The following is a 27,572-nucleotide window of genomic DNA, read 5'->3' on the forward strand; positions in this document are numbered from 1 at the left end:
CCTATAGAAAATGTGAATTGTATTTGGATATACAATTTGTTTCAAATGAAAACTAAAAAAAATGAATTTAAAAATGAATGTGGCTACCACCCTTTAACCTAAAGATCTTGAGGGAAGACCTTATGTGCTGCAGTGTTGGGTATTTGTAGTTTCTACTGGAGATTTGTTCCTGACTTTGCTGTTGCTGCTGAGCCCTTGACTGATCTCCTTAAGAGAATAAAATAATAAAAACACAACAAAAATAAATGATGTTGAAGAATACCATAATTCTTGTAATTCTTCGTAGATAACACTTACGTATGTAGGGAAGTTTACATAGCCATAAAACTGGGATTAAGTACTTTTTAGCTGCACAAAATGTACGTGCCATGGTGGGACAAAATAAAAGGGAGCACAGGCCAAATTTGGTATAGTATGTAAAGTAAGATAAAGTCAGAAAAAAGTCATAGTATAGTAGAGCTAGGCAATATGGAGAAAATCATCAGTAACATGAATATAATGACTAAGTGGGTAAAGGCAAGTAATGGAAAAGCTAGAACAGTCTGGTAAGTTCATAGAATTACATCACTTTACTGTAATGCAGCCTGTAAAACCAGGAAAAGACTAAATTTATGCCATATTACGATATCCAAAAATCTATATCTAATCTTGTATCACAATATTGATAAATTACCCAGCCATAGTTGGGTGTCAACTAAAGGCTGACCAATACAAGAGTTCAATGTTAAAATAAGTGTTTGCTAATATTTTCATTTAGTTTTAGTTTTAAGAATTGTGACAGAGATATGTGCAGAATGGGACACTTCCCTACTTGAAACAAATGTAGAGCTCTCTGGTGGACCGAACATGTAATGGCAACACTTTCTAAAAATTACCATTTCAGTAATGCAATTTCTCGTTACTTATCAAACTACATTTTCGCCTATATATCTGCAAGCAGATAATATTGGCAAATATATTGTCAGGGCTCTAGTGTCAACCCTTTAATATTTCTCATCCCCACACTCAAAGTTCTTTTCAGAGTTATACCGTTGCATCAACTTTTTTTTTTAAAGTCAAAGATATTGTACTTTGATTTGTAAAAACAAAAAACAGACACAACCGAGCCTTAATAATTTATGCCCATACTGTATTTTATACTTAACAGTGTATGTCTGCCAAAGCAAAATAGAAATATTACTTAGAAATGTATATCGAAAGGCACAGCATCAAAATACAATTTGACATGCAAGTTTTTTCTTTAAAATTGGAGTAAACATTCAAACGTTGACCCATCTGGCCTGGTCTGTTCAATACTAACAGTTGTCTGTTACAGGGTGAATACTTAGCTTAGAGGGTCGTTGCTTTCAGAAGCGTCCAGTCGAAATGGTTAATTTAAATTACTACTGACTCACAGTACTAAAGGACAGAGCATGCGTTCTCCTAAAGCTCTTGAAAGATCTGAAGTTTGTAACAAACATTTTTCTGTAAAAATCTCTCTGAAAGTGAGCTGCACCTGACTTCCATGATTAGCACCCAAAACTCTCAGCCCTTTATACAACAAGAGACCACGACTACACCTTTACATCACTGTCAGGACAGATGGCCCCCTGTACATAAATATACATATTAAATATACATTCAGAGGAGCAGGGAGAAATGAGCATGCAAATTTGGTCCACCTTTACAGCAGTCAGCCAAAACAGAAAGCATTGACCCAAGACTCATCCTGAGAAACAACACTGACCACTTGGGAGTTTTTCCCCCAAAAGGACATGCAAAACTGGGGCTGGCTTTTGGCACATTAACGGCAAGTCTTTTTTTGTTATTTTTTTGTCTTTTTCTAGTATCCACCCTTTAAACCAGACCCGCCCCTTCAGGAGGTCAAGAAAGCTATCTTAAACATTACCGTGAGCTCGCACTGTGCATGGCTTTAAGTCTCTTAATACAGATTTATATAAAAATGTATCAGAGGAGCAAAGCACATTAAAATAGTCCCATTAAAAAAAATACAACAATAAAGACTATATATAAAAAGTGGATGTGAACAGGGATGTCCCGTCCGTCCACAGGAGGTGCAGTTCAGCTTGTTATACAGTAGATCTGCCAAAACATAAAAGGCCCAAACACAGGCAAAGAACCCTGAAAACTATACATTGTTCCAGTTACTGTTGAATGTGCTGCGCAGGTGTTTTGATGCTGCAATCTCCCTTTCCCAGTTTGTGTCTTCTGAGTTGGGCAAAAGAAGAATCTGTAATACTTTTTTTATCTCCATGTAGGTTTTTTTTTTTTTTTTTTTTTTTTTTTTTTTTTTTTTAAGGTTCATCTAGAGAGTTTGCTGATGACTCGAATGAGGGCGGCGTTCTCATCCTTGAGCCGCTGGTTGTCTGCTCTGAGGTCCACCAGAACCTACAGAAAAAAAAAATATCATGAAACATTGGTTTTAACACTACTTCAAATGGAACAGTATCAGTGTCCTCTTGTGCTTCTGCTCTTTTACCATTAAATATATATTCCACTAATATTCCCCTTTACATGCAGCCGTGCAAAATACGATTTTTTCTAAGTTTAACAGCGGTGGTGGACTTGTTGGACCATGCGAACACAGCGTCCCTCTTTCATTCCTTCAACCAGCTTCTTGAAATGGTTGGCGTAGCGATGTGTGTGCAAATCCAAAAACCTGTTGATATGCAAGTCTTTGATAATGTTTAAAAGTAGCTGTGTTTCTTCTTATCAGGTCTGCAGCCTTGCAAACTGTTGGCTGGTTGGTTTGTGTACAGCAACCATAGCCATGCATAGAGAGGACCATAAACCGTAAACAGGCAAGAGGCCGCAAACTGGGCGTAAACTGCTGTAAAAACCCCGATTGAGAAACATATTCTGAATGCGATGTATACATGTCCAAAGAATGCCTCTAAAGCCTGAATAATACCTGATTATCCCACATGTCTTAATCTGAAAATGCTATATTCAGAAAAAGGCCTTATTCGGAATATCCAACCGTAAACGTACACAATGAGGTTTGAGTACATGTGATTTTGCTCCAGACAACAGATGTTTGAGTCCATCTTAAAACTGTAAACTGCAGCCAACTTTAGCCCCCAGTTTGTAGGCCTGTAGCGATGCGTCAATGTCAAAATTTCGTCGACGTCAAGGCACAGCTCGCCACCATAGACAGTACATAACGTAGGAGACCAAAACATTGCAGAATGGAGAACAAAACAGCAACCTCCTCAAAGAATTCCCAACAAAGCCCTGCAAAACGCCCCAATAAAATAAAAAGTCCTAAAAAACAGCTCGCCCTAAATCATCGAAGGTATGGGAATACTTCAAATTTAGTCCCAAATGTAAAAGGTGTCGTTATTTGCACTCTTTGCCAAATGGAGTTGGCATACCACACCAGCAATGTGGGAGCATCTGAAACGGAGGCACACCATTGTCACTCGTGAAGGAGACAATAACGTAATAACGTTGGCTAAATTAATTTCATGTTTGCGTAGTGTGTTGTGTTGCTTGAGCTCTGCGCACTTCGGTGGTGCTAGCTAACTATCTTAGCTCTCCGTGCAGTTTGTTCGTGCTAGGCTGGTGCTAGGTTAGTAGCTAACGTTAACGTTAGCTAGCTACTGGCGCCTAAACAGCTGTGTTTAGCTAACGTTAGTTATCATCTAATGTTGGCTTGAATCGTAGCTAGCTTACGGCTGCAGAACACAGCTATCTATAGTAGCTAACGTTAGCTAACATGAACGTTGGCTACTAACTTAGCATGAACAAACTGCACGGAGAGCTAAGATGCGTTGGTTAGCTTTGCACCACCAAAGTGCACAGCTGCTAGATCTAGCTAACGGTAGCAAGCAGATTGCAGTAGCTTTGTACAGGAGAGATTTATGTTGGGACTGTAAAACTGAAAACAGGAATTTTACATTGTGTTAAACACTCTCAGGAATGTCTATCTGCACTGCACAGTATTTTTTTGCACTACAACTTATTAATTTTTTAGAGTTATGAGAGAGTTATGTTTGTACTGTAAAAGAGTAAACAGGCTGGCCTTTCATTTTGTATAACAGTAAAATAATTGTATTTATTTAATTTTGTGTAAAGCAAAAGATTTTTTGCTGTGCAAAACTGTTTAATAAAGTATATTAAGATTTTTTGGGGTATTTATTTGATACATTATGGTTTTTATTAATCGAGCAACAGAAAAATAAACGTTAGATTAATTGTCCAATTGTTAGATTAGTCGACTAATCTAAAGCCCTACCAGTTTGTCTTATAATTTGCTTTAGAGCAAAATATTTATTTTCCACTTAATTTCCCAACTCGTTAAAAGATGGGAGGACAGTGCTGCAAGTGAGTGACTGGGCACTAAGGACGATTCATTGCTGAGCAAAAAATATGAATGCCCTGTTAACGGACCTCCTGATGTTGTTGGCTATAATAATACAATAAACACAATGAACTCAGTTTCTCGAAACATTTCCTCTGAGGTTTCTATCTGAAAGCAGCATTGCTTGTGCAACTGTTACTCACTATAATCATTTGGGAATGGAGCGTCAAATGATTAAACTCAAGTTAATTCAGTAGATTAGGTCATAATCAACAATGGAGTGTTGATGTATCCACCTGTCCCGCTGTACTCCAGAATCTCATGTACAGACTAACTGAATCATTCAACAGCATCACTGCAACACTAGTGAAACCTGCAATAAGTGCGGTTAGGTTCACTTTGAGATTGTGGAACCATTGGCGTTTTAGTCTATATGCTAAATATTTTGAACACTCTTTTTGTGTATTACAGTTGTAGTCATTTCTTATTGTATGTGTTTTGTCTTGTATTTGTCTGTCTTTTGCTATGTTTTGTATTGTGCTATGGACTATTTTTTTGTGTCCTGAATAAAGAATCTGATGAATCAGTTTTGAAGTGAACATCTGTACCTTCAGCTCATCCTCCAGTTCCACTGCTTTCCTCTGAAGGGCCAACTTCTCCTGTGAACAGTTTCAACATCACAAACTGACTGACATTTCACATGGTGTGACTTGAGTGAGCAAATTCTTCTATTGTTTGACACGTCATGCTTCATGCTCTGCTGAACTTGTAGAGCTGTTTCAATGCAGTCATTTAACGTATTTTTGTATTTGTAGATTGCCTTGTTATGTTAATGCTTTACTGTATTCCTATTTCTATTCCTTCTTTGTTTTAATGTCTGCTGTTTTTTAATGTAAAGCACCTTGGGTTTACATGTAATGAAAGGTGCTATACAAAAACAATGTGCTATATATTAGTATGTATTTAAACAGTATGGGAGGTTTGTTACTAAAAAGGACGGATGCGGTTAAAAAAGAAAAAACGCAGACTTACAAATCTTTCCAGTTCCAGCAGGGCCGGTCTGTCTGTGCTGCTGTCTTGACTCTGCCATGGAGAGAAGCAGTATTCATACATTTGATTTTTAAGAATATAACCTCATAAAAAAGTTTCTGATTGATCTATCCAAACAGAAGAGACTTTATACAGAGTGGATGGTTTATGCCTTGGGGTATGCTGGTTTAAAAACGTGAAACAAACAACTATTAAATGGTGATTTGTGCTGCTGTCCAAGTTCACACACTCTGCTTGTTATGGCTGACTCAGACAAACATACACATAGCATCCCTCTGTTCATAATATAATATAACACACTTTTTTAAAAGGTCAGATGTATCAGTAAACCTGTCCAACCTGCCGCAGTCTCTCCAGCTCCACTTTGTTTTGGCTGAGAAGCAGCTCCTTCTCCTGCAGCTTGTCATTCAGAGCCAGGTTCTCCTGCAATACCTTAAAGTACAGCTACACACACACACACACACACACACACACACACACACACACACACACACACACACACACACACACACACACACACACACACACACACACACACACACACACACACACACACACACACACACACACACACACACACACACACACCTCAATTCACTTTCAGCCCTGTGTTTTTCAGGAATGTGTGAGCTTTTCTGTGAGAAGAGAGTCAGACACGTACCGTTCTGTAGTCAACCGACGAGTCTCCCAGTTGACTCTTACTGCAGAGACACACAAGACTTTTAAAGCCCCATCAGACAGAGAATCCTCCACACAAATACAGGGCTATACATTTAGAAAATTAAGAATTTACCTTTGTGACCTGAAAATTATACATTTGTGTTACTACCTCACGGTACATACAAATTCAGAGTACACCCAGTCAAACATTTTTGAACAGTCTTCCCCTGCGGCCCTCATATTTGACCTTCAACTCCACAACTTAAAAAATAAATGACACAAGTCATAACATGATCAAAATCCAGCTTTGTACTTTTTTTTTGTTTTCTTCAAAGGGAAAGAAATGTAGAACCAAAAGAAGTCCCAAAAACAGTTATCTTGGCTTGTCTTTCAATTGTGTGAAATTACAAAAAAAAATGTCACAAAGGAAAAAAGTTAAAGGGATACTTTGCGGATTTGAATCCAGCTCTGTGTCATCTTTGTGTGGGCAGCGTGTTTAGATGAACGGTGTTTGCCTTTGTGGGGCCAGTGCACAGAGGAGCGGGGCAGTAGAGGTCCGAGATCCGCCCGGATGACACAAAACTTGACGTTTCAGATTTCTGCAGACCGCTGCTGATCTGCTCCGCGGGGAGCTCCCAGCAATCAGAATCAGAATTGACTTTACTGTCTTTGTAAGTGAAGGTAGTAAAAAGGATTAAAACTAGAATAAATAGTAAAATAATTTACTTTGCACGTTATTACGTAAAGTGCAGGTGTGTAGCAGAGTAGATGAAAGTGCTTATTGTTTTTTCCTATTCAATGTGCAAATTGCTTATGGAAAGAAATCTGGAGGTGCGTGTTTTGGCCGACCTATAACGCATCCCAGAGGGCAACAGTTCAAAGAGATGATGGCCAGGGTGGGTGGAGTCTTTAATGATTTAACCTGCTGAGATAGTGTGCAGTGGCAATATCCACCAGAGAGGGCAGTGGGCAGCCAGCAATTTTCCCCTTAGTATAGTATAGTATAGCATAGCATAGTATAGTGTGTGTATGTATATATATATATATATATATATATATATATATATATATATATATATATATATATATATATATATATATATATATATATATATATATAGTTTATAGTTTTACTGCTCTCTGGAGCGCTTTTTTTATTCGTCCCTAAAGATCTTTTTAGGGGCTGAAACCAAATACAAAACACTCACCTGGAAGTAGGGTTACTGTTTGTTTCGTCCAAATAAGCATCCTCGTCTTCATTCTGAAAATAAAAAAGAAAGAAGCTCCACATGGTCAGCTGCACAGCACTCCTGTTAGAACAGCACTTTACCTGCATGTCTCACTGAAATAAAACGCACAACAGGGCAGATCACTTCACATGACTCTGATACTCCCCTATGTGATATTTAAAGGCGGACATATATGGTTTTATTCATTTATCCATCCAACACTTGGTTTCCCCCCTTTGTTTCCCAGTAACTTTAATGTTGTTCAAATCATCTTATTTTACACTGTCTGACAGTATCATATATAATCTATATCAACATCTTCTGGCATTTTAATAAAAGGTATACGATGTTCACACTGATGCCCAAATGTGGCTGTTCCATTTCATCAAACAGAAAGAGTATACATGACTTGAGCACCATTTTGCATACATATTTGACTAAATTCATATTTGTTATCTTTGGAAAATTTGAGTTCAAAATAAAGTTACATGAGGGTAGGGTTTAAGTACGGTGGCTGACGCAAATAGACAAAACACAAGTAAAATTAAGAAAACGTCTTCATTAATTTGACAACACATGCGCAGCATTTAGCAAACGCACTGCAAATACACACAACACAAGGAAATACACAAACGTGCTGCAAATAAAGAAACTATGCAAAAAGAAAAGCAAACAATCCCCGAAAACAAATAGTTAGTTGAACAGCTTGATTTTCGACCCCAGACACAGAGAGAGAGAGAGAGAGAGAGAGAGAGAGAGAGAGAGAGAGAGAGAGAGAGAGAGAAAGATAGACAGATAGATAGATAGAGCGAGAGAGAGAGAGAGAGAGAGAGCGAGCCAGGGCACGTTCAATCTCAGAACGGTGTGCAACTGCTTTGAGATCATAGACTGTAAATATTAAGTCCATGTTTGAGGTATGTTTTCTCTCGTTTGGTGGGTGAGCCTCTAGTTTGTTGGCTCAGATCACAGGTGATACCCAATCAGCAGACGTGTCTGTAAACGCGTGGTAATAAAAAGGCACTCTCTCCCCGTGGGGTCAAAAATCAAGCTGTTCCACTTAGCTGCTCCCTCTAGAGGTCTGGAGAACTTCCCTTGTGTAATCTGGAAGCAGCGTTTTTCTGTTGCATTCATTTTCGGGGTTTGTGTGCTTTTCTTTTGCATAGTTTCTGTTTTTTGGGTTGTGTGCTTTTCTTTTTGCGTCATTTCTGTATTTGCAGTGTGTTTGTGTATTTGGTTGTGTTGTGTGTATTTGCAGCGCGTTTGCTAAATGCTGTGCATGCATTGTCAAATTTATGAAGAGTTTCTTAATTTGCTTGCGTTTTGTCTATTTGCGTGCGTTTCATTAAGTTGCAGTGCGTTTGCCCCTGTTGGCCACCATATTTAAGATATCATACAGTATTACAATTTTGATGCATGTCAGTTAGAAACATTTCACTAAAAAACACCCATCATTAAGACTTCCTGTCAGTAATGTTCCCATTTTGTAAAAGACCCAGAAGTGTGCCCATCAAATATTCAGTTTTGTTATGACAAAAGGGGAAGTGGTTTGGGTGTCCTTTCCCTGACTTTAATACTCACACATTGCTGCAGAGATAAATAAATGTGTTTGCTAAAACCAGATGCTAGCTGTACAGCAAACCTCTGCTTTGGTCTGTTTGACAAAAGTCTTGGACCTGGTTTGCGGTGAGCTCTCTGCCATGTTTGCAATGATGTAAGGTTGTTTCTCTCTTACCTCTCCGCCTGGCTGAACGATGCCAGTGGAGCGCCTTTCCCTTCTCCCTCTCCTCCTTTCCTTCACTCCCAGACGCTTCTCTCCCTCCGTCTCCTCCTGGCTCACCGGTTCTGTATCTGAAAACACATGGAGGTGGACAGAAAACACTCCTGAAAGGACATTTTGGTTGAGTCAAAAAAGAACCACATCTAGGGCTTCAAAATTAATCGGGTGGGGGAGGTCAAACCATTCTGAATGAAATAGTGTGGTGCTAATATTATATTTATATTTGCTAATAATATGTTGGGTTCATGTTAAGACATTTTAAGTTTTAATAAAACTTTCAAAACAATAATTTGGTGGCCCTCTGAGGAACCTCTATGGGTCCCGGACCCCCTGTTAAAAAGGACCTCTGGGGGTCCCTGGACCCCACTTTGGGAACTGCTGGTCTAAGCAACTATGTAGTCATCAGGTAGATTAGTTTCCAAAATGTAGCGTAGTAGTCTCTTATCTTTGACCTTATCTTTCTACTCCATTTCTACTCCAATCTCTGCGAGTCGAGGCTTGAGAGCAGCAAGCACAGTTACAATGAAACAAAGTGCTGTGTTTGACTGCTGGGAGATAATGTTCCAACAGGTTAGCGTTCAAAACTGACCTCATGTGTGTACTGAGCTAACAGGCTGATTCATGTAAACATGTTGTCAACAGAGAAGACAAGGAAATGCTCACTTCCCCATATAAATAAATTTAAAAAAAAAAAACACGGGTGGGAAAGGGGTGACAAAAACATGATAAAGAGGAAGATGTACGCAACTTTCGACAATCTGAGTATGAGGTAGCCACCCTGCCGCAGAAACCCCACCTAATGATCCACATCGGCAGTAGCCCTTGAAACCCATGTGAGAAACCTCATTTCCTTTCAAAAGTACCCAGAAGAGCACTCCACCCAAAAAATACATCATGTTTATATTTAGTAGTCTTGCATTTCATCCTCACTCACCCCTTTCAGCAGGCGTGACAGTAACAATGGGGCTGACAGGCTGGATGTTGCGAGGCAGCGGATCCGCAGCTTTGACCACACTCTTCTCTGCTTCTTTCAGGTCTGTCAGAGTCACACCCTGCCAGCACACACCAAAAACAAAGTTGTTGGACTCAGAACTCAACAGTCTCTGAAAATAATCTCTCTCTCTATATCTATATCTATAAAAATCTCTATATATATATTTAACAATCTATAAAAACTTGTGGGTGTGCAGCATGATGCTACACTTAAATCCTGCAATAATCAGGTTAGCCACATCATTACTCAATCAATGATTCACTCATTCCAAACTGTGTTCAGGCAGGTTTCCTCAAATGTTTAAGTATCCAGAGCCAAATTTGTGTCCCCTCCTCTCCAAGTTTGATGTCAGCAAATAACAGTAATGTTAAGTTGATGTGCTTGCTTGCAGTGCATCGCTTTCTTTCTTTTTCTTAAAGATTTTTTTTGGGCATTTACACCTTTAATGGATAGGACAGCTAGACATGAAAGGGGAAGAGAGAGGGGAAAGACATGCAGGAAATTGTCACAGGTCGGACTCGAACTCTGGACCTTCTGCATCAAGGCATACACCTCTACATGTGTGCCTACTCTACCAACTGAGCTTCCCTGGCTACCAGTGCTGTCTGTGTGTGTCTGTGTGTGTGTGTGTGTGTGTGTGTGTTTTTTCTCGCTTGCAGCCCCTTCCAGGGTTCTGTGACTCTGCCTGACTAAAGTGAAATTTAACTAACGATATTTATTACGTTTGAAAACGAGCAACTGTGTTTATAAAGTGCAGCTCAGAAAAGACAACCGTGCAGCAAATGAACAGGAGGTCATAGAGCACGCAGGAAATAAAACTCACGCTTTCCTCAAAGGCACACATTTTAAAACAAGACGATTATTCAGTCTCTCAGTCAAGGTTTATGGAGAGCAAAGGATTTACATTGACCATTTCCAGATGCACATCTCTCAGTAAATCATAACCATCAAATATTCAGCCAAGCCAGAGTATAAATAGGCTATATCATTTATTCACAACTGTATAGAAGGAAATCTGAGGGAGCCAGTACTAGTACTAGTAACAGTACTGTCTATAAGAGATATAATTGAGTTTACAAAGTGACTTTGCTTTTGTAAGCATTGCTGTTGCTGCTCTAGAAACAATATTTTGTAATATTGAAGAAATATTAATAAATTAGCTGCGTTTTTCTCAGCACAATATTAAAACAAATAAGAAGCAGTACCTGTGTGGAGCGGCGAGACTGCCGCATCATCCGAGAGCGAGCTTTTCTCTGAGACTCAGACTCTTCGTCTCTGACTGGAGCTTGAAACCTTAACACACCAACATCCGCAAAGTATATATTACATACACAGTATAATATACATTTCAACTATTATGTGCCATGCGTCCATATGAAAATATAGGAGAAAAAAAAACTGTTTCAATCACAGAACTGTTTGGGTAGACCATAAAGTAAAAATGAACTGGTATAGAACACAGAAATGTTTTGTGTTCCTGTTCAAACCACTGTGCTGTTTCTTACTTGCGCCTGTCAGCATTGGGGGTGTTGGGGCTCTCAGCCGCGCCATCCCTCGTCTGAGGAGTTGGTTGGACTCTGGCAGTGCGGTTTGCCTTGTCCTGCTCCTTCTCCTCCTCAATTTTCTCCTCTGGTGTCTGAACAACATACGACACAAGGGGGGGAAAAAAGCCAGAAGCTTAACTGTAATCAACTGTCCCTAATGAAAGGGTAACTACTGTTTGTTTTTTTTACCCTATTTTCCTATGTTTCTGTGTCTAAGTGACTGATGGGAACAACCATCAGTGACATTGGTCCAGTATTAAGCGAGATCACTGCAGTCGGCAGTCAGTGAAAACAAGCTACAATGAAAGTTAACAGGGCAATTCACAAAAATGTTTGTTTTGCCACTGACAGGGAAGTGTCTGACAACATTATGGAAAGGATTTCTAAGGAGGTCCACCTTTCTGTTAAAGAGTAAGATCCTTTTTTTAAAACATCTGTGAAATTGCCTTCGCTAAAGCAACCAGACTCCATGTAAACGAATTGTAATTTTAGCAACGTAAAATACACTTCATTCAAAGTCAACAGAAAAATGTGAAAATATATTGGCTCTATACACACTAAAAGTATTTTCTTTTTAAATTGTTCACACTTAAAGGGGTGATAGAATGCAAAACCGATTTTACCTTGTCATAGTTGAAAAATGACTTGGTAGGTAAATAGGACATACATAGAACCTCAAAATCCCAAAGGCACATCTTTCCTCTGCAAATCTCACAATTTGAAACTGCCTCTGAAAACGGGCGAATCTCAACAAAGCTAAAAGTTGACGTCAACTTCTCAACTCCTCCTCATTTGTCACGCCCCAATATTTACATAGGCTACACAAGTGACCTGAGGTCAACTAGTCTTCTGAATCTAGGTCGCACAGATCTCTGCTATTCCATTACAAAATTCACTTCTGAAACTTTTTTTATGTGAAAAATCAATAATGTAAAGCTCAAATATGGGCTGTTTTATGAAAATTGATGGCTAATTGCAAATTGTGTCCGACTGAGTGTCGGAGTTCAGCGGCCGATGCTGCCTGGGTTGCTACATCGCCGCTCTGCCTGTCCTCCGTCACAGACCCCGGCCTGCTGTGAGCTCGATTGAGTGCTCAATACCCGCGCAAATTCACCCTTTCTGGGTGACTGGACTACCAAACGCCGGTGCCCTGACAGAGCTCCAGGGCCTGCAGCTCGCTGCTCTCCCTCCCCTCTTCCTGCTAAATGGCCGGTGTGTGTGAGTGAGAGCGCGGTCAGTGAGCTTGTTACGCCCGCAATCTCTTACCACAGGTTCCAGTTAATCTTATAATGGATATGCGTGTTGAGTTATTTAAACAAACGATCGGGGAAATAAACGCCTCTTGTCCGTGAGTCTCATAGATAGAGCCCACAGTGAGCTGGAGTCCATCAATGACAGCTAGCTAGTCTCCTCCTAACGAGACCTCTGAAATTCACAAAAATGCATTAAATCTAAATTGGTGTTAGCTAAGCTTTGTAAGACCTTGGGGAACCTGTAATATAAGTGCAGTGATGAAATTCAAACTGTAAATATACTATAGTTATGCCGAAAGTGCAGCTAGCTAGCTGCGATCTTTTCCCATTGTATTGAATGGGACACATAGCTAGCTAGCTGCTCCTCCTAACAAGACCCCTGACGTTCACAAAAATGCCTTAAATTGAATACGGACACAACTGTTAGCTTTATCAGACCTTGGGGAACCTGTAACATAAGTGCCGTGACGAAATTCAAACCGTAAATATGCTATAGTTAGTGTAGCTAGCTAGCTGCGATCTTTTCCCATTGTATTGAATGGGACATATAGCTAGCTAGCTAGCTAGCTGCTGAGAGGGGCACTACCGCGGAGCCCCAGTAGTGCAGTATCCACAAAGGGTGACTTTGCCCTGGGTATGGAGCCCAGCAGGCTGCCGCTTTCTCGTCGGACTGTGTGGAGCTCCTAAAGTCCGACACTCTTAGCAAATTTGCAATTAGCCATCAATTTTCGTAAAACCGCCAATATTTGAGCTTTATATAGTTGATTTCTCGCATAAAATATCTCTCAGAAGTGAATTTGGTAATGAAACATTGCAGTGTCTGGAATATGAGATTCTGTCGCGTCTCTAACGTGTGTGTATGGGGATTCGCTCAACCAATCAGCCCGCGTCTCTAATGTGTGTGTATGGGGATACGCTCAACCAATCAGCGCGCGTCTCTAATGTGTGTGTATGGGGATTCGCTCAACCAATCAGCGCGCAGCTCATCTAAATATTCATGAGAATACCATATTTGAAAAAAAAGCTCTTGTTACAAATAGGGTACACAGGGATGCATAAGAGCCAATAAAATATCAACCAGGCCATTTTCAGCCCAACCAATGTTACATACCCCATTAGGAGACCTTAAGGAACAGTGTGAAATACCCTATATAATCATTCTATCACCCCTTTAATACTGGACCAATTTCAAAGATTGTTGCTCCTATCAGTCACTTACACACCAAAACACAGGAAAATGGGGTCCAGGTTGAAAAAAAGCCCTTTAAGATTTGGATTCATGGCCCCGGTGGGGAAACGTAATTAATGTCAGCATACTAATAAATTTGTCTTTTTAGTTGACCATCCAGACCAAAGGCCTTCCCATCTGGAGTTTCCACACACGTCTTTATCAGGAGTGGGTTTAAAACCTCTGTTGAAATGCTTAATGCTGGGTGTGTAGGCAGTCACAGTAAGTTGAAGTATTGAATTACATGTACTTCCCCAATGGTAAATATCTACTGTATCACTCCTGTTGGTTTTGAAATTGCAGGTACACAACCACACTCTGGCTTTTCTTCAGATTTTCCATGTTCATAATATTGCTGTTGGTCATTCTTTTTTGATGTAGTTAAAGTATTGAATGAAAATGAAAAAAATACTTGCAAAATCCCAATCAACAGCTATGTTTCCATCAAACTGCCATGCAAATGTGGGGTTTTTTAATTTTACAAATTAGGGTTAGGGCTGCTCGATTATGGAAAAAATAATAATCACGATTATTTTGGTCAATATTGAAATCATGATTATTTAACACGATTACTCATTAACATTTGTATATAATGGATAGTGTCCAGGGTATAATCTGTTAGTGTCCTTTATCTCACAGAAAGAGTCTTTGGATCAGAATAAAATCTGTGAGTTGGTTCAGCTTTACAGATATCACACATAACGTTACACAGATAATCAACAGTTCCACAGACATAACACAATGTGCATCTCATATCACATGTTCACTCACTATGACCACTACTACTGTCATTACAAAACATTGTGCCAAAATATCAACAATAATGTCGCTGTCAGTGGTCTTATTTTCTAGCTAACCTTAGGAAAAATCCAGCACATAGACGGTACCTTAGAGTAACGTTATGTGAAACGTGATTTAACGTCCCTCCTCATTTACATACAGTTTAACAAATAAATGCTGAGGGAACATTACTATGTTTTTTCATGTTGTTTTGAGCAGTATGCCTATGCACACCCACTAAGCTGGAAAAAGTTTTAAACAGTAAGTGAATACAGTGTATCGGGGGAATACAACGTCTATAGACAGTATACTACAGCGGGGGCAAAGGCAGAGGGACCGCAGGGTTACCTAACGTTCCCAGACAACTGAGTTGGTTTTGCTTTTTTTTTGCTCACCAAACGCTGCTGCCATCTTTACTCGCGCTGAGGTTTTAAATTCCAGCGGATGATATGCACACGACTTGCCTCCCTGACTGGCTTCGGGAGGGGCGCGTGCGGATGTGCGCATGCGCGTGTGGATGTGCGCATGCGCGTGTCATTCAGAACAGAAGACAAATAAGTGTTCTTGCAAAACAGAACATGGCAAAATAATAATTTTTTCTCGATTATACTATTTTGGTGATCGTTGGGAGCCCTAAGTTAGGGTTAGGTTTACTTCCTGTGAACACCTCAGGCGAGCATAAAACTGTTTGCAACATCACTGATTGATCACATGCTGTCTTTTCCTTCCAGCCTTTCTACAATGTACCTGATACAAAGGACTTGAGAAAGAAAGCTATTGTATGCCACATTGGACCAGCAGCTCTATAGCTTGATCTGTCCGGTCTGTCACAGTTTTCGCCCTAGGAGGCTGAAATCTGGCAATGAGGTCAAGTTATATGTGTTTGTTTGTGTTCATTCCAACTGTCCAAAATGGTGTGTGTCAATGGATGGATGTATGCATGGACGTCTTGGTCACAGCTATTGAGAATTCACGCTTTTTACCTTGTCAGCAGGGCTGACTGTGGATGTGGTCATACTCTCTGGACTGGACACGGTGGAGCTTTCTGTGAAAAGAGAACAAGCTTCTTTTGGAATCAGCACAATCAAGCGCATTTATAGAGTATGTAGTACCACTGGTCAAACTGTCAACACAGCAGCTGGCTTACCAGGGCTGCTCTCTTTCTCCTCACTTAGCTCCAGGCCTCCTGAAACACCCCTCTCTTTAGACTGGTCCTGCACGTTCATCTTGTCTTTACTGCTCATCCTGCACACCGAGCTCCTGGAAGACATGACATGGAGACAGATGTTGGCATCTGAGGGACCTCATTGGTTGGCACTGCCCAAGGAGACATTTTTCAGGTCTCCTGCGTTGATTACATGGCAGTGTTTACTTTAGTGTGTCTCACTGCAAGTAAGTAGTATCACATATTAGGCAATATATGGAGGAGTTACTGGGAGATATTCATTTGTTTTTAGTTTACCTGTCCTTGGTGTAGGGTTGCACGATATGAGGAAAATATGCCATAGGCGATAACTTTGTTGAATATCATGATAACGATATAACTTGCGATAAATTAAGATATTAAAGTGTACTCAGTTCTGCCTGTTGCTTTCAGTATTCTGCTAGAATACAACAAATTGATTGTTGAATTTGAAACAAATAAAGGGAAAGCATTTCTAACATACTTTGTTGAACATTGAATTGAACATAAAAGGCACCACTAAAAAAAGAATGAGTTACATTTTAATTTGCAGTTTTCTACTGATATTTTCTTTCAACAAACAAAAAAATCTCGTAGTGTCTATGGCAGCCTTTTGCGATTTGTATATTGCACTAGTTGATATTGCAATGACAACAAATAAACAATATATCGTGCAGCCCTACCTTGGTGTTCACAGGAAGGAACTATTCTTTTTTTATTTATTTATTTTTTTAAAATTGGGAACATATTTAATTCTGAATTTCCTTATTGTACAGATGGTACTAACCTCCGCCGTTTGGTTTGTGCGTTTGCAGCGGTGGAGCCTTGTTGGTTTTGCCAGTCCAATATGGACTGGGGAGAGAAGCAGCTGTCAGTGATCTTTCAGTACATAAAGTAAATGCATAAAATACCAGGTAAAGACAAACTCTTTCTTACATTTGCTTGTTTCTGTGACAACTCCTCAAGGAGCTCCTCAACGCTTTCATCAGCTACATCAAATGGTGTCTGACCCTACAAAGTAAGAAACAACATGACAAAAATGAAACATGGAATTTACAGATTTGCAGTATAAAGTTCGCCCTATAAATTACCTAAAAGAAAAGGTTTTTATAATTTTTTTGGGCCTACCGCATTGCTGCGGGCCTCCATATTGCACAGTTGTTCAGCCAGAACGCGACAAGCCTCCCCCTGACCCCAGTGTGCTGCAGCATGGAGAGGCGTCCAGCCATCAAAGTCCATGGCTGACACGTCCAGCCCACACTGACACAATATCCTGTACAACACAACAGCAAGGTGACAACAGCATAGCAGCATCAGACATTGTATGACAAAACAGACTCCCTCAAGAAGAAAATTACATATTTTTTTTTTTTTTTTAAATATTGATTTTCCATGACAGAGAGACATACAAGAAAAACAGTATGAAAAACAGAAGGTTATGACAAGTGTGACCATAGAAACACATTGATGCACATGATGTTACAAGCTTGCCAATAAACATAAATAAAACTTTTTTCTTTACTTTTTTTGTTTTAAACAGACATTACTTTGCAGAAACAAATACGATGAGACCAGGACTGAATATTATGAATTCAGCAAAGACCTATTTCTATTACAAAGAGTAGGGCATGATGTTGTGAGTCCAGGAATGACCCTATTGTGACGCATAAGGCATCCCTACCCACATATGACAGGGATGATGTAGCTTCTTCCATACTTATAAAGGGGCAGGTAGTCCTCTAGCCATTTATTTAAGTTAAAATAATTGTCCTTTCAAACTTTTCAGTTTATAAGAATTAATCATTTTGTTGCATGCTAATGTGAACATGTTTTATGCAAATTTACAATTGATGCATTTAGCTGGACATGAGTTCAAGTTTAACATCTTTGAGAAATGTATCTCTAACTACATCCCAGAAGGCCACAACAACTGGACAGAACCAGAGCCTAATGAACAGATTGCGTGATAAGAATCTGCGGCATGGCTTCACTTTTGTTCCAATTTATTTTGTATCCAGAAAATAGGCTAAATTATTTGGTTGTCTCTAAAATCTTGGGTACAGAGGTAAGTGGATCAGATAGTGTTAATAGGATATCATCAGCATATAAATTAATCTTGAACTGATGTCTGCCCATTGAGAAAATAACATTTCTAAGTTCAATGTCACATACATCCATTTAGAAAAACGCCAGGAGATGCTTACTTGAGGGCCTCTACGTAGCCTTTGGCAGCGGCCACATGCAGTGGGGTGGCCCCGGTCCTGGGGTGTCGTACATCAGCGGGTAGGCCCTCAGTCAGCCAGGTCCGGGCGTCTGCCATGATCTGTTCCTCCTCCAGCCGCTTGGCTGCCTCCAAGTCCACACCTGGACACAAACAGAAAATGAGAAATGTTTTTTCTGTGTGCAAGTAACAGAGAATGACATCTGTGTTAAGAAAATGAACACTGTTGTATAAAAACACAATTATAAGACAGTACATAGTCACTGTACAACAGCAACAACAGCATCATCAGCAACAACAAGATTTCTCAACACTAAGGGGGCTTCCACATCTACCTCGTTTGGTCCAGACTTTCAGACTTTTCAGTTTGATCCGAACCAAAATTACAGTTTTGAAAGCTCCTATGGACCCCAGTCCGGACCAAACAGCCGAAATGTGGTCCGACCAAAAGGGGTAGTCTGTATTTGTTTTGTTTCCTATGTGAAAGCACTTTTTGGATGGTTCGGACTAAATACAGGAACTTCTGGCAGGATATCGTCATGTTATAAGAGAAGCGTAGCTCATTTAAGGAATATCTCAGTGCTTAGTGTGTAGCCTACATGAGAGAGCAACGGTGAATGCGCTTAGAGCAGACAGCTGCTGGCTTTCAGAGCAGAGGATATATCAGCAATTTACTTGTTAAGTGGTAGTAAATGTACAGTGTATATTTCCGTTTGTCTCTGAATAAATGCCGCAGCCCCTCAAAACCCAAGTAAAGTTCCCGTGTCTTGCTTTCCAAAAACGTAACAAAACAAAAAGAGCAGCGGTAGCACAGGGAGCAGCATTCAGAAAAAAACTCAAGACACCAGAGAAGATACGAGAGGACGGGGAAGCCCATCTACAAACCAAACAATTACAAGTATCAGGAGACGCAGCTCACGTATGTGATGATGACAGGACGTAGTCTTGTCATGTATAGTTCTTTAGTGTGGTCGCATAACTGCAGTGTGGAACCAAAACTAACCGGATCAAATGTATACAATGGAACAAAAACATGAACCGTGGTCCAGACTTTCAGGTGTGAAAAGGCCCTAAAGGTGTAGACACATATAGCCGACGTCCGACCGTTGACAGTAAACACTGTCGATATGATCAGTCGCGTCCCCTGAGGTCCAAAGAACAGACCAAAAAGACGAGAGGAGACGAGACGTAGTACATCTCTATAACAGCAGGCGGCGCTAATCTATAATGTTGCCCAAGAAATGAAAACCAGCAGCTGATTGGACAAACGGAAATTCAAAGCCAGACTGTCATGGCGGCCGTTCAGAATACGATCTCATATTGTACTAAAATAGTTCACTGAAACATGTTTCTGAAAACATTTTAAGCGAGAAATAGGCCATGCAGTTGCTGAATCTGTCTTCATTTCAGCTCAACAAAGGTCAGTTTAAAAGATTTTTGTCAGATTTTGAGAGACTGTAGTCACCTCATCCCACTCGTCATTTCCGGGTGAGTCCCGACTGCCCTGCCGCCGACCGAACATGTCAGGTCGGCCAAAATGAACGCCGACAGCCCCCCAGACGGACGATGGCACGGGACACACCAAACAGATTTGAGTCATCGACCTCGCTAGACTGTCCAACGGCCGATAATCGGCCTGGTGTGTCAGCGCCCTAAGAGACACATCAAGTGTTTGCGTTCAATAACGATAACCCCTAAAATCCCATATCAGTGCCTATCTACTAATTATGCTTCCTATTAGTAGTATGCAGGGTTTGAACTTATCTCTTAAGCGTTCTCCCTTCTCCATTTTTTACATAACCCCTCCTGTCACTTCATCAGGCATGAAAACGGGTCAGGGGTGAAAAAGGTGAGAAGGATATTACCCCTCTAGGGGGGTCCGGGGGCATGCTCCCCCCTCCATATTTTAAAGCATCAATCTGATGCATTTTGAGATTATTTTTTTGCCAACCAACAGTGTAATATTTCAATATGCACTCCTTACAGTTAATTTGACTGGCAAAACAGTTAAAGTCCTTCTGACATTACACAATAATACAAGTCATAATTTTTAAAGACAAACGTTTTGGATACATTTTTACTTCTTCCAATCATATGTTAAATAAAGAGTCAATGTGGATTTACATATTGCAATAATATCATAATCCTACAATGAATCATTGTGAAAACTAAACGTTACTACTTTGGCCAGGTCATCATCAAAAAAGCAAATTAGTACATTCATGATTTTGTCCATGTTGATATTAGCTGCTTTATTTACATTTAATAAAAAACGTGGCATTGTTTATCTTTTCATATAGCTAGACGTCTAAACTCTGGGACAAGGCCGTTATGTTTAAATACCTGCCATGCTGACTCCAAACAGACAGCTTTGTCAAGGCAGTTTGGGCTTCAGATAGCTTTTACAAATAATGTTCCGCTATGTAGCGGTCGTTGCCGGTAACGTACTCGTATGACAGAGAGCACGGACCGAAGCTTTGTGACTAGCATCTAATGACTAGCAAGCCCTGTCCTACCGCTGCTGCCGTCCAAAACATGCGCTGCAGAAGCAAGCACCCGGCTCCCTCAATTTGAGACACCAAGTGCTAAACGGCTTCCCGTCTCCACCCTTTTCTTCTTGTCCTCCATTCATGCCCAGCGCCATTTATTTTAACTACTTTCTCAACTAAAGCTGCCTGTATCTACATGCTCCAAGTTTGATAAACTTTGCCTCCATTTTTTTTTTTAGCCGCGTTACCACAGAGACCACACGACACCGGCACCGCACTCTGACACTTTGCATCTGATTGGCTAGAACTCGTTTCATTGGTTGGTGGAAGTTCGATGATTGGTTAAATCCATAGACAGTATGGTTAATATCTATCTAATAATAATCCAGCGCAGCAAAACAAATCCCATGTGGACTTTTTAATTTATTTATTTTTCTAAAATAGTCATACACCAGAAATTGGGCACCAGGCCCGAGTACCTCTCCCCCTTAAACATTTTCTCATTGAATCTACACGATTCACGTAGGTCACCTATTTTGGTTTCAAAACGGCGAATTTCCCTGAAAGGTGAGTGATTTTCATGTCTGCTTCATGCACAAACAAATGCAACACTTTGAATGCCTTCCAGAAGAGGGTGTCGTGATATGGTGAGAATGGTGCATTAAACAGATATTGTGTCAGCTCCCTCTCTACGTGGGCCGCCTTTCACCCCGTCCTCGATTGTGGCCATTTGGAACCGGTATAAAATACTTTTTCTTTCCAACGTGCTCGGACGACATGTCATTAGGGCAGCACGATATTTTGTTACATCGTCTACATCGCCATGTGCGCATGCGCGAGAGTCACATCGCAGGACGTTGCGATGTTGATGCTTAAACTTTTTTGCTGCTTGATAGAAAAGTAAATGTTTCACCGTTCTCCTTTTACATGATTGTAACCTGCCGACCCTTCCCCTTTAAAAACAGGTAGCCATGTGGGCAACGTGTGTATGTGACGGAACGTTAGTCCGATGGGGTTTGTTATGGGAAGTGAGGCTCTCCGTGTGTAGAAAAGTACAGTGCCGCTGACACAGTGATACACTTTTCCATGGGTATTGAAGCTACGGTAGTCAGTGTTTTATGTTTGCTGCAACGACAAACTAAATCCCCTGATTAATGCAACGTTGTCACGACATCTCCCGGCCATTTTTCACCACAGAAAGCTGCTACCAGCCAGGCTAAAGCTAATACAGTTAGCCTAAAGAAAAAGTCCCAACTAACGTTACAGTTCGGAGCCACAACGCTGGAAACATAACACTAATCTACAACAGCAGTCTGTATCTGATATAACGTAATTCACACTGACAGAAGTTTTCGTGGATACACAGTTTGTTGCTAGTGCATGACATGCAGGTCTGCATGCACAGCAAACCAGCAATCACAATCTATGTTGATCAATGTATCTAACAAACAAGCAGGCCCCGCTAGTCGACCACTAGGGTTGGGCGATATGGACAAAAAATATCGATATTTTTTCCGATTTTGACGATAACGATAATTAGACGATATCCTTTAAAAATGTGTTTTTAAAAGTCTAAGTTACTTAATCACTGATGATAATAATGGGCACAATGTTGGATGAAAACAGTTCTTATTTATTTTCTTTAAAATGTAAGTATTCAAGTAAAAACAATTCAAAGACATAATACTACTATACTAATACTAATTGAACTAGTGTAGGAACATTGAACTCTGAGTACACATTCAGTTGTACACCTCTGCTGTAATGTAAGTTGTGCAGCATACAAGCAAGATGAAATCATAACAATAAACAAAGGGCTCTGTTCTGTAACATATTGCACACAACCATGCATGCATTATTAATATCATTCACTTTAGCCTGGATTGATAGTATTATATGAATAGGCTACAATGGTGTCATGTCAGTCAACCAGTGTATTTAACTACCAATTGTCCTTCTCCAAAATCACTTCAGAAGAGTAGTCACAGCGCTTACTTGCTTTGGTGTTTGTAAAGCATTAAAGTTCATCAAAGAATGGTTCACATTAGCAAAGTTCCTTTTTCATTTTTACTTTCTATGTAGATGCACTCCCCTACAAAATCACCCCAGTAGTCGAGAATGATTTTTTATTAGTCATCTTTTTTCATATCGCAATATAAGTACTCAAGGTAAGTTTTTTCCAATATCGTGCAGGTTTGTTTCAAGCACATAACCCTGCTTTAAATCCTCTGTCCCCCAGTCTGTGAAATACACATCAAGGCCCGCCATCATCAAAGATATTCCAAATTAGTGATAGACAGATTATCTGTCTGTTTTTTGGCAGTTTGCACTTTATCTGTACTGGCGTTTTTGTTTGCCTGATAACCAATAAAGTTAATGAATTAAAAAGTGTTCTACTTTGGCTCTGCTACAGCTCTGTGTCTGTCTTTCTGCTTCGGTTTTCACTCACCACTGAGTCTGACTTAATGTCCTGCCCCCAACACTATCTGACTCTCTTTTATAATTCTAATCTAAACAAAGTTTTACGTTGGATTTTGAAATGGACTTTTCCATACCTTATCCTTGTTTCTATTGAGCTGGGCAAACATATACAAAAACCTATGCTGTAAATTTAACAGGACATGCTCTAGAAAGAAATACAAACACATAGATAGGAATGGAAAAAAAAACATCCTTTTAAAATGGGATGTGTAGTTGTCAAAGGAGAGCACTCACCCTGTCTCCGAGTGTAATCCTGAAGGAGGGCCTCAGTGGTCTCATCCAGAGCAATATCCAGAGGAACGTCACCATCACAGTTCACAGCAGAAAGAGACGCACCTTGCTGCAAAAGAAAACTGACAAAACAAACATGGACAGAGTGAGAATGCATTTAAGTGCAGAAATGTTTACAAAGTCTACACAAGGACAACCAGTTCTTAATAGAGACACCTAATCCTATCACATTATCTACAAAGCGAGACCAAAAGGCATTATTCACAGAACAAGAATTTGTCGGAAAAAAAGGTGTAACGATTGTTAAATCGTTTGAGCTGCATGCATTTGTGTGTCATCCCCCTCATGCTTTAGCTGACTTGTGCTGCCAAACAGGACAACAATGTTAGTATTGTTGCACAAATACTCTGGCACCCACACTGCTTTCGGACTTATTTAAAGTGGCAAAGAGTACTGTATTACACATAGCTGAAAACTGTGTTCTGCTAACTATAGAGACATATACTACACACTCTGCAATGTCGGGGTGGCCGCAGGAGGCAGCAACATGCAGCGGTGTCCATCCCTCATTGTCAACCTGATTCACGTTGGCACCATGATCCAAAAGAAAGGACACTATGTCCATGCTACCATCAATGCAGGACTGTGTAGAAAAGAGAACAAAAAAAAGTCAAATAATGCAACTGTAAATGTTTCTCATTCATCTCAGCTAGAGATGGCCCGATACCATTTTTTGCTTCCAGATACCGATTCCGATACCTGAACTTGTGTATCGCCCGATACAGAGTACCGATCCGATACCAGTGTGTCATATATTTTATTATGTTTTAACAGCTGTATACTACTATCCCTGTATGGATGTGATATTATTTCTATCTTTGTGAAACATGAACAAACACAAACCATATACGCCACAGAACTTTCTTTTATTGTCCACTTTGACAGTCAGTTATAACAGAAAAAGAACATAAATAATCTATTTTAACATAGATTTTTTTAAGGCTTTATTACGTGGTATCGGATCGGTGCATTAACTCCAGTACCTCCCAATACCGATACCAGCGTTTTAGGCAGTATCGGAGCCGATACCGATACTGGTATCGGTACATCTCTAATCTCAGCATCAACTGATAATTTCAATTAAACAAAAGGAGTAACTGCCTCACCTGGTGGAGAGCAGTGATTCCATCGGCATTGGAACAGTTGATAATTTCTGCCACATCCTCCCCATTCTTCCTTTTGGTTTCTTTGGCCTCCTTCAGCATCACCTGGGCCTCCTCCGTGTCCCCGCTGGCACAGGCAGCCAGGAACTCTGCAGCCCTGTCAAACCTCACACTTTTCCTAAAGACAGGGGATACAGACCGCTAGATGACCTCATTGGTTAGCTGTTTTAGCTGGTTTGCCAATTTGAAGAGAGAAACATGTCGTGCAGCACAAGTGTGTTCCAAAAAAGGAATGGACAAAAAGGACACAACTTACAACTAGGGTTGCACAATATGAGGAAAATATCTAATTTTGATTACTTTGACTGATATTGCGATTGCGATATGATTCACGATATTGGAGGGAATGATCATTTTTGTATCATTATTCTCATTTTCATTGAAAGAAATTCACATAAAAAAATGATTATAATGTGATTTTTGGAAGGATCTGTACCAAACAAAAGCTATGTTCACACCGCAAGTGTTAATGCCTAATTCGGATTTTTTTGCTCTGATCAGATTTTTTTTTTGGGCTGTTCACATAACCTTTTTTTCCAGTGTGAACTGTTTGCAGTTTCGAACTGACCCGCATGCGCAAAAGAACAATAACAATGATACTAAAAGTTATGGAGGAAGTATTTTCGATTTTATTTAAAAATGTTTGTGTAATGGCAGCCATAACATTAATGAGCAGGTGCCGAGGAGGAGAAGAATGAACAGAAGGAGAGACAAATTGGCTATTTTTGCCTTTTGCAGGGTTGGATTTGGGCCACTTTTGCCTGCAGTCTGAACGTAGCCAAAGAGGTTTTCTGTAGTCTGTATGATATGGTTTGTAGGCTGGGGAGTCTCTTCAGCACCACAATACTTCATTCAGAATGGTTGGACACATATTTTGCCTTTAATAAATATTGCTCCCCTCCAGAGATTTGGATATTGCACTAGTCCATTTTGCGATTTTGATAAAACTGCGATTAATTGTGCTGTCCTACTTACAACACAGCTGCAGTAGCCCCATGGGAAAAGGGGGTTAGTTACAGGATAAGCCTGGCAATATTCTATGGTCCACAAATGTAAAAAAAAAACAAGATTTATCATCACTTTATATTTTTAGGCATCCTTACCCTATCTGTGGATCTCAGCCCCAAAGCCATTTGTTCTTACAGAAGACTTAAATCTTTATAAATAAAAATATAATTTATTAAAAAGGACTAATATCAATACTCAAACAGGAGTAAGTTATATATTTCTTAGGGACTATTGTCAACTGTGTATTTGGTGCGTTAGTGATAATTTAAGGCAGCAGGACAGTGTATGTGGAATCGACTCAAAATAAACCACAGTGGCCGTGTTCATATTACTGAAGGAATAGGTTACCCAGTGCAACAGTGTGGGTCACTGATGTGTTTTAATAATTTTTGGACGACGATGGAAATCTATGGAAGGAAACATGCAAGACCAGCTTTGAATACACAGGCAATACTTGCTGTAGGTTCAATTCATTGGTTGTTTTGGTCTTCTCGTGGGATTGGTTAACAATAAGAAAAATATTAAATAACACAAGATTACAACATAGTCATTTCTGAAGCCATATTTTTTTGTGTTGTAACACAAATGTCCCTCTAAGTGTCTTTCAGCCAGCGTTGGTGAGGGTCTTCTTGTGACCACTCTTTGCTAATGCGGTTGATATTATCATAAATATTGATCTTCCTTACCATTACCCATATATATTGTTGCCGTTAAATTGAACACCAATTTATCAGTGAGGTAGCTATGTGTCAGCTTAACAAGAGATAGTCACTACTTGTATTGTACACAAGTACTGTAAAATTATATCTTATGGCAGCACCAAAAATCATGATATATGAAAAGGTGAGAAGTGAATTAGCAACACGGTGCTAGACAAGCAGACCCTCAACAACACTGACTGTATGACACTTCTCTTGTTAGCTAGCTAACGTTAGCTAACACAAACACAACACTAGAAACTGTGGCCTCAGCAATGACCATTGACCACTGACAGTTTCAACAAAAACAGAACATTATGACCTTAAATAAACGGCAAATGTTATTTAGCAGCAGGGGGTTATATGCGGTATAATGTAACGTTACTGTAAGACATTTAGGGTATGCTATTTTGTCCACCCCTTGTCCAAGCCCACGCACAAAATTCCTCCTTTAGCATTATCTTCAGATGTTAAGCTAAGCTAGGTGGCTGTTAGCCGGGCCGTTTTTGTAAAAGCGGTTTGGCAGGAGACGTTTCCTCACCGTCGTTTGAGGAGGGGTCTGATTTCATCTCTGCCTTCACACACTGGCTGGTGTTTCGGCGGGTCGCTGAGCTCGGCCCCCGGCTCCCTTGCTCCGTTCTCGGCATCGCCCCGCCACCTCCGCCTGGGCACGGCCAGAGCTTTGTCGGTGCATGAGCCGGCCCAGCGCTTCAGCTGCTCCCGCCGCTTGGTCTTCGCCGAGTCCCCCATATTTTATCGGAGGAGGACTGTGTTTTTAAAAATAAAACATTCACTGGCAGGGAACGACACACCCTCCATGTGTATACTTTCACTTCCTGGTTCTTGCTCTGGTGTAGGAAGCCTCGGTTCGTGGTCGTTGGCGTCGGGAGCGCGCAAAGTTGCTCAGGCTCGTCTGTCTGACGTCACCACCGCTGTTCCGTGTAGAGAGTAGATCCAGAGCCTGTCTATGGAGAGCCTGTTCACTCCCTATCTCACTCCCTATTAAGCCCCATTGTACCAACCCAGAATTTTCCCGAGACTGGAAGTTCTCCCCTTATTAGACATTCTCTGGTAGATCATAGACTGTATTTTGAAATGTAATTTTCTTCCAAATAAATTGACAATTCATTTATCAAAATTCCATCACCAAGCCCTTCTAGCTTGGAAGCTAGCCTTTGTCCACAATTTTTCACCGCATAAGACTTGCCTATGGAACAATT

At 40.3% G+C, this 27,572-nt stretch overlaps 1 protein-coding gene across 2 annotated transcripts; it reads right to left on the reverse strand.

The window, feature by feature from the left end:
* Nucleotides 1-1,108: 1,108 nt before the first annotated feature.
* ppp1r12c (protein phosphatase 1, regulatory subunit 12C) lies at nt 1,109-27,305 on the reverse strand. Of its 2 annotated transcripts, none has more exons than XM_028602379.1 (20): nt 26,894-27,305; nt 24,590-24,764; nt 23,936-24,066; nt 23,427-23,545; nt 18,206-18,365; nt 17,130-17,274; nt 16,938-17,012; nt 16,789-16,853; nt 15,966-16,078; nt 15,802-15,863; nt 11,519-11,649; nt 11,219-11,306; nt 9,954-10,071; nt 8,975-9,090; nt 7,222-7,274; nt 6,015-6,054; nt 5,693-5,797; nt 5,336-5,386; nt 4,912-4,962; nt 1,109-2,388 (listed from the first exon to the last, which is right to left on the reverse strand). In XM_028602379.1, exons 1-20 carry the CDS (start codon nt 27,100-27,102, stop codon nt 2,302-2,304), a joined length of 2,094 nt encoding a protein of 697 aa, XP_028458180.1. In that variant the 5' UTR covers nt 27,103-27,305; the 3' UTR covers nt 1,109-2,301. The 2 variants fall into 2 exon arrangements, with proteins under 2 accessions (XP_028458180.1, XP_028458172.1); XM_028602371.1 differs by having other exon boundaries at nt 5,684-5,797.
* Between the last annotated feature and the right edge of the window lie 267 nt (nt 27,306-27,572).

Source organism: Perca flavescens, chromosome 2 (assembly GCF_004354835.1).
Source record: "Perca flavescens isolate YP-PL-M2 chromosome 2, PFLA_1.0, whole genome shotgun sequence".
In the NCBI taxonomy this organism is placed as follows: domain Eukaryota; kingdom Metazoa; phylum Chordata; class Actinopteri; order Perciformes; family Percidae; genus Perca; species Perca flavescens.

Bases quoted from the DNA above. Each gene is read 5' to 3' on its own strand.
- ppp1r12c (XM_028602371.1), bottom strand. From the start codon at position 27,102: ATGGGGGACTCGGCGAAGACCAAGCGGCGGGAGCAGCTGAAGCGCTGG. The intron at 16,854-16,937 runs GTAAGAAAGAGT...TTCTCTCCCCAG, and splicing joins TGTCACAGAAACAAGCAAAT to TCCATATTGGACTGGCAAAA. The intron at 5,387-5,683 runs GTTTACTGATAC...TCTCCATGGCAG, and splicing joins GACTGCGGCAGGTTGGACAG to AGTCAAGACAGCAGCACAGA.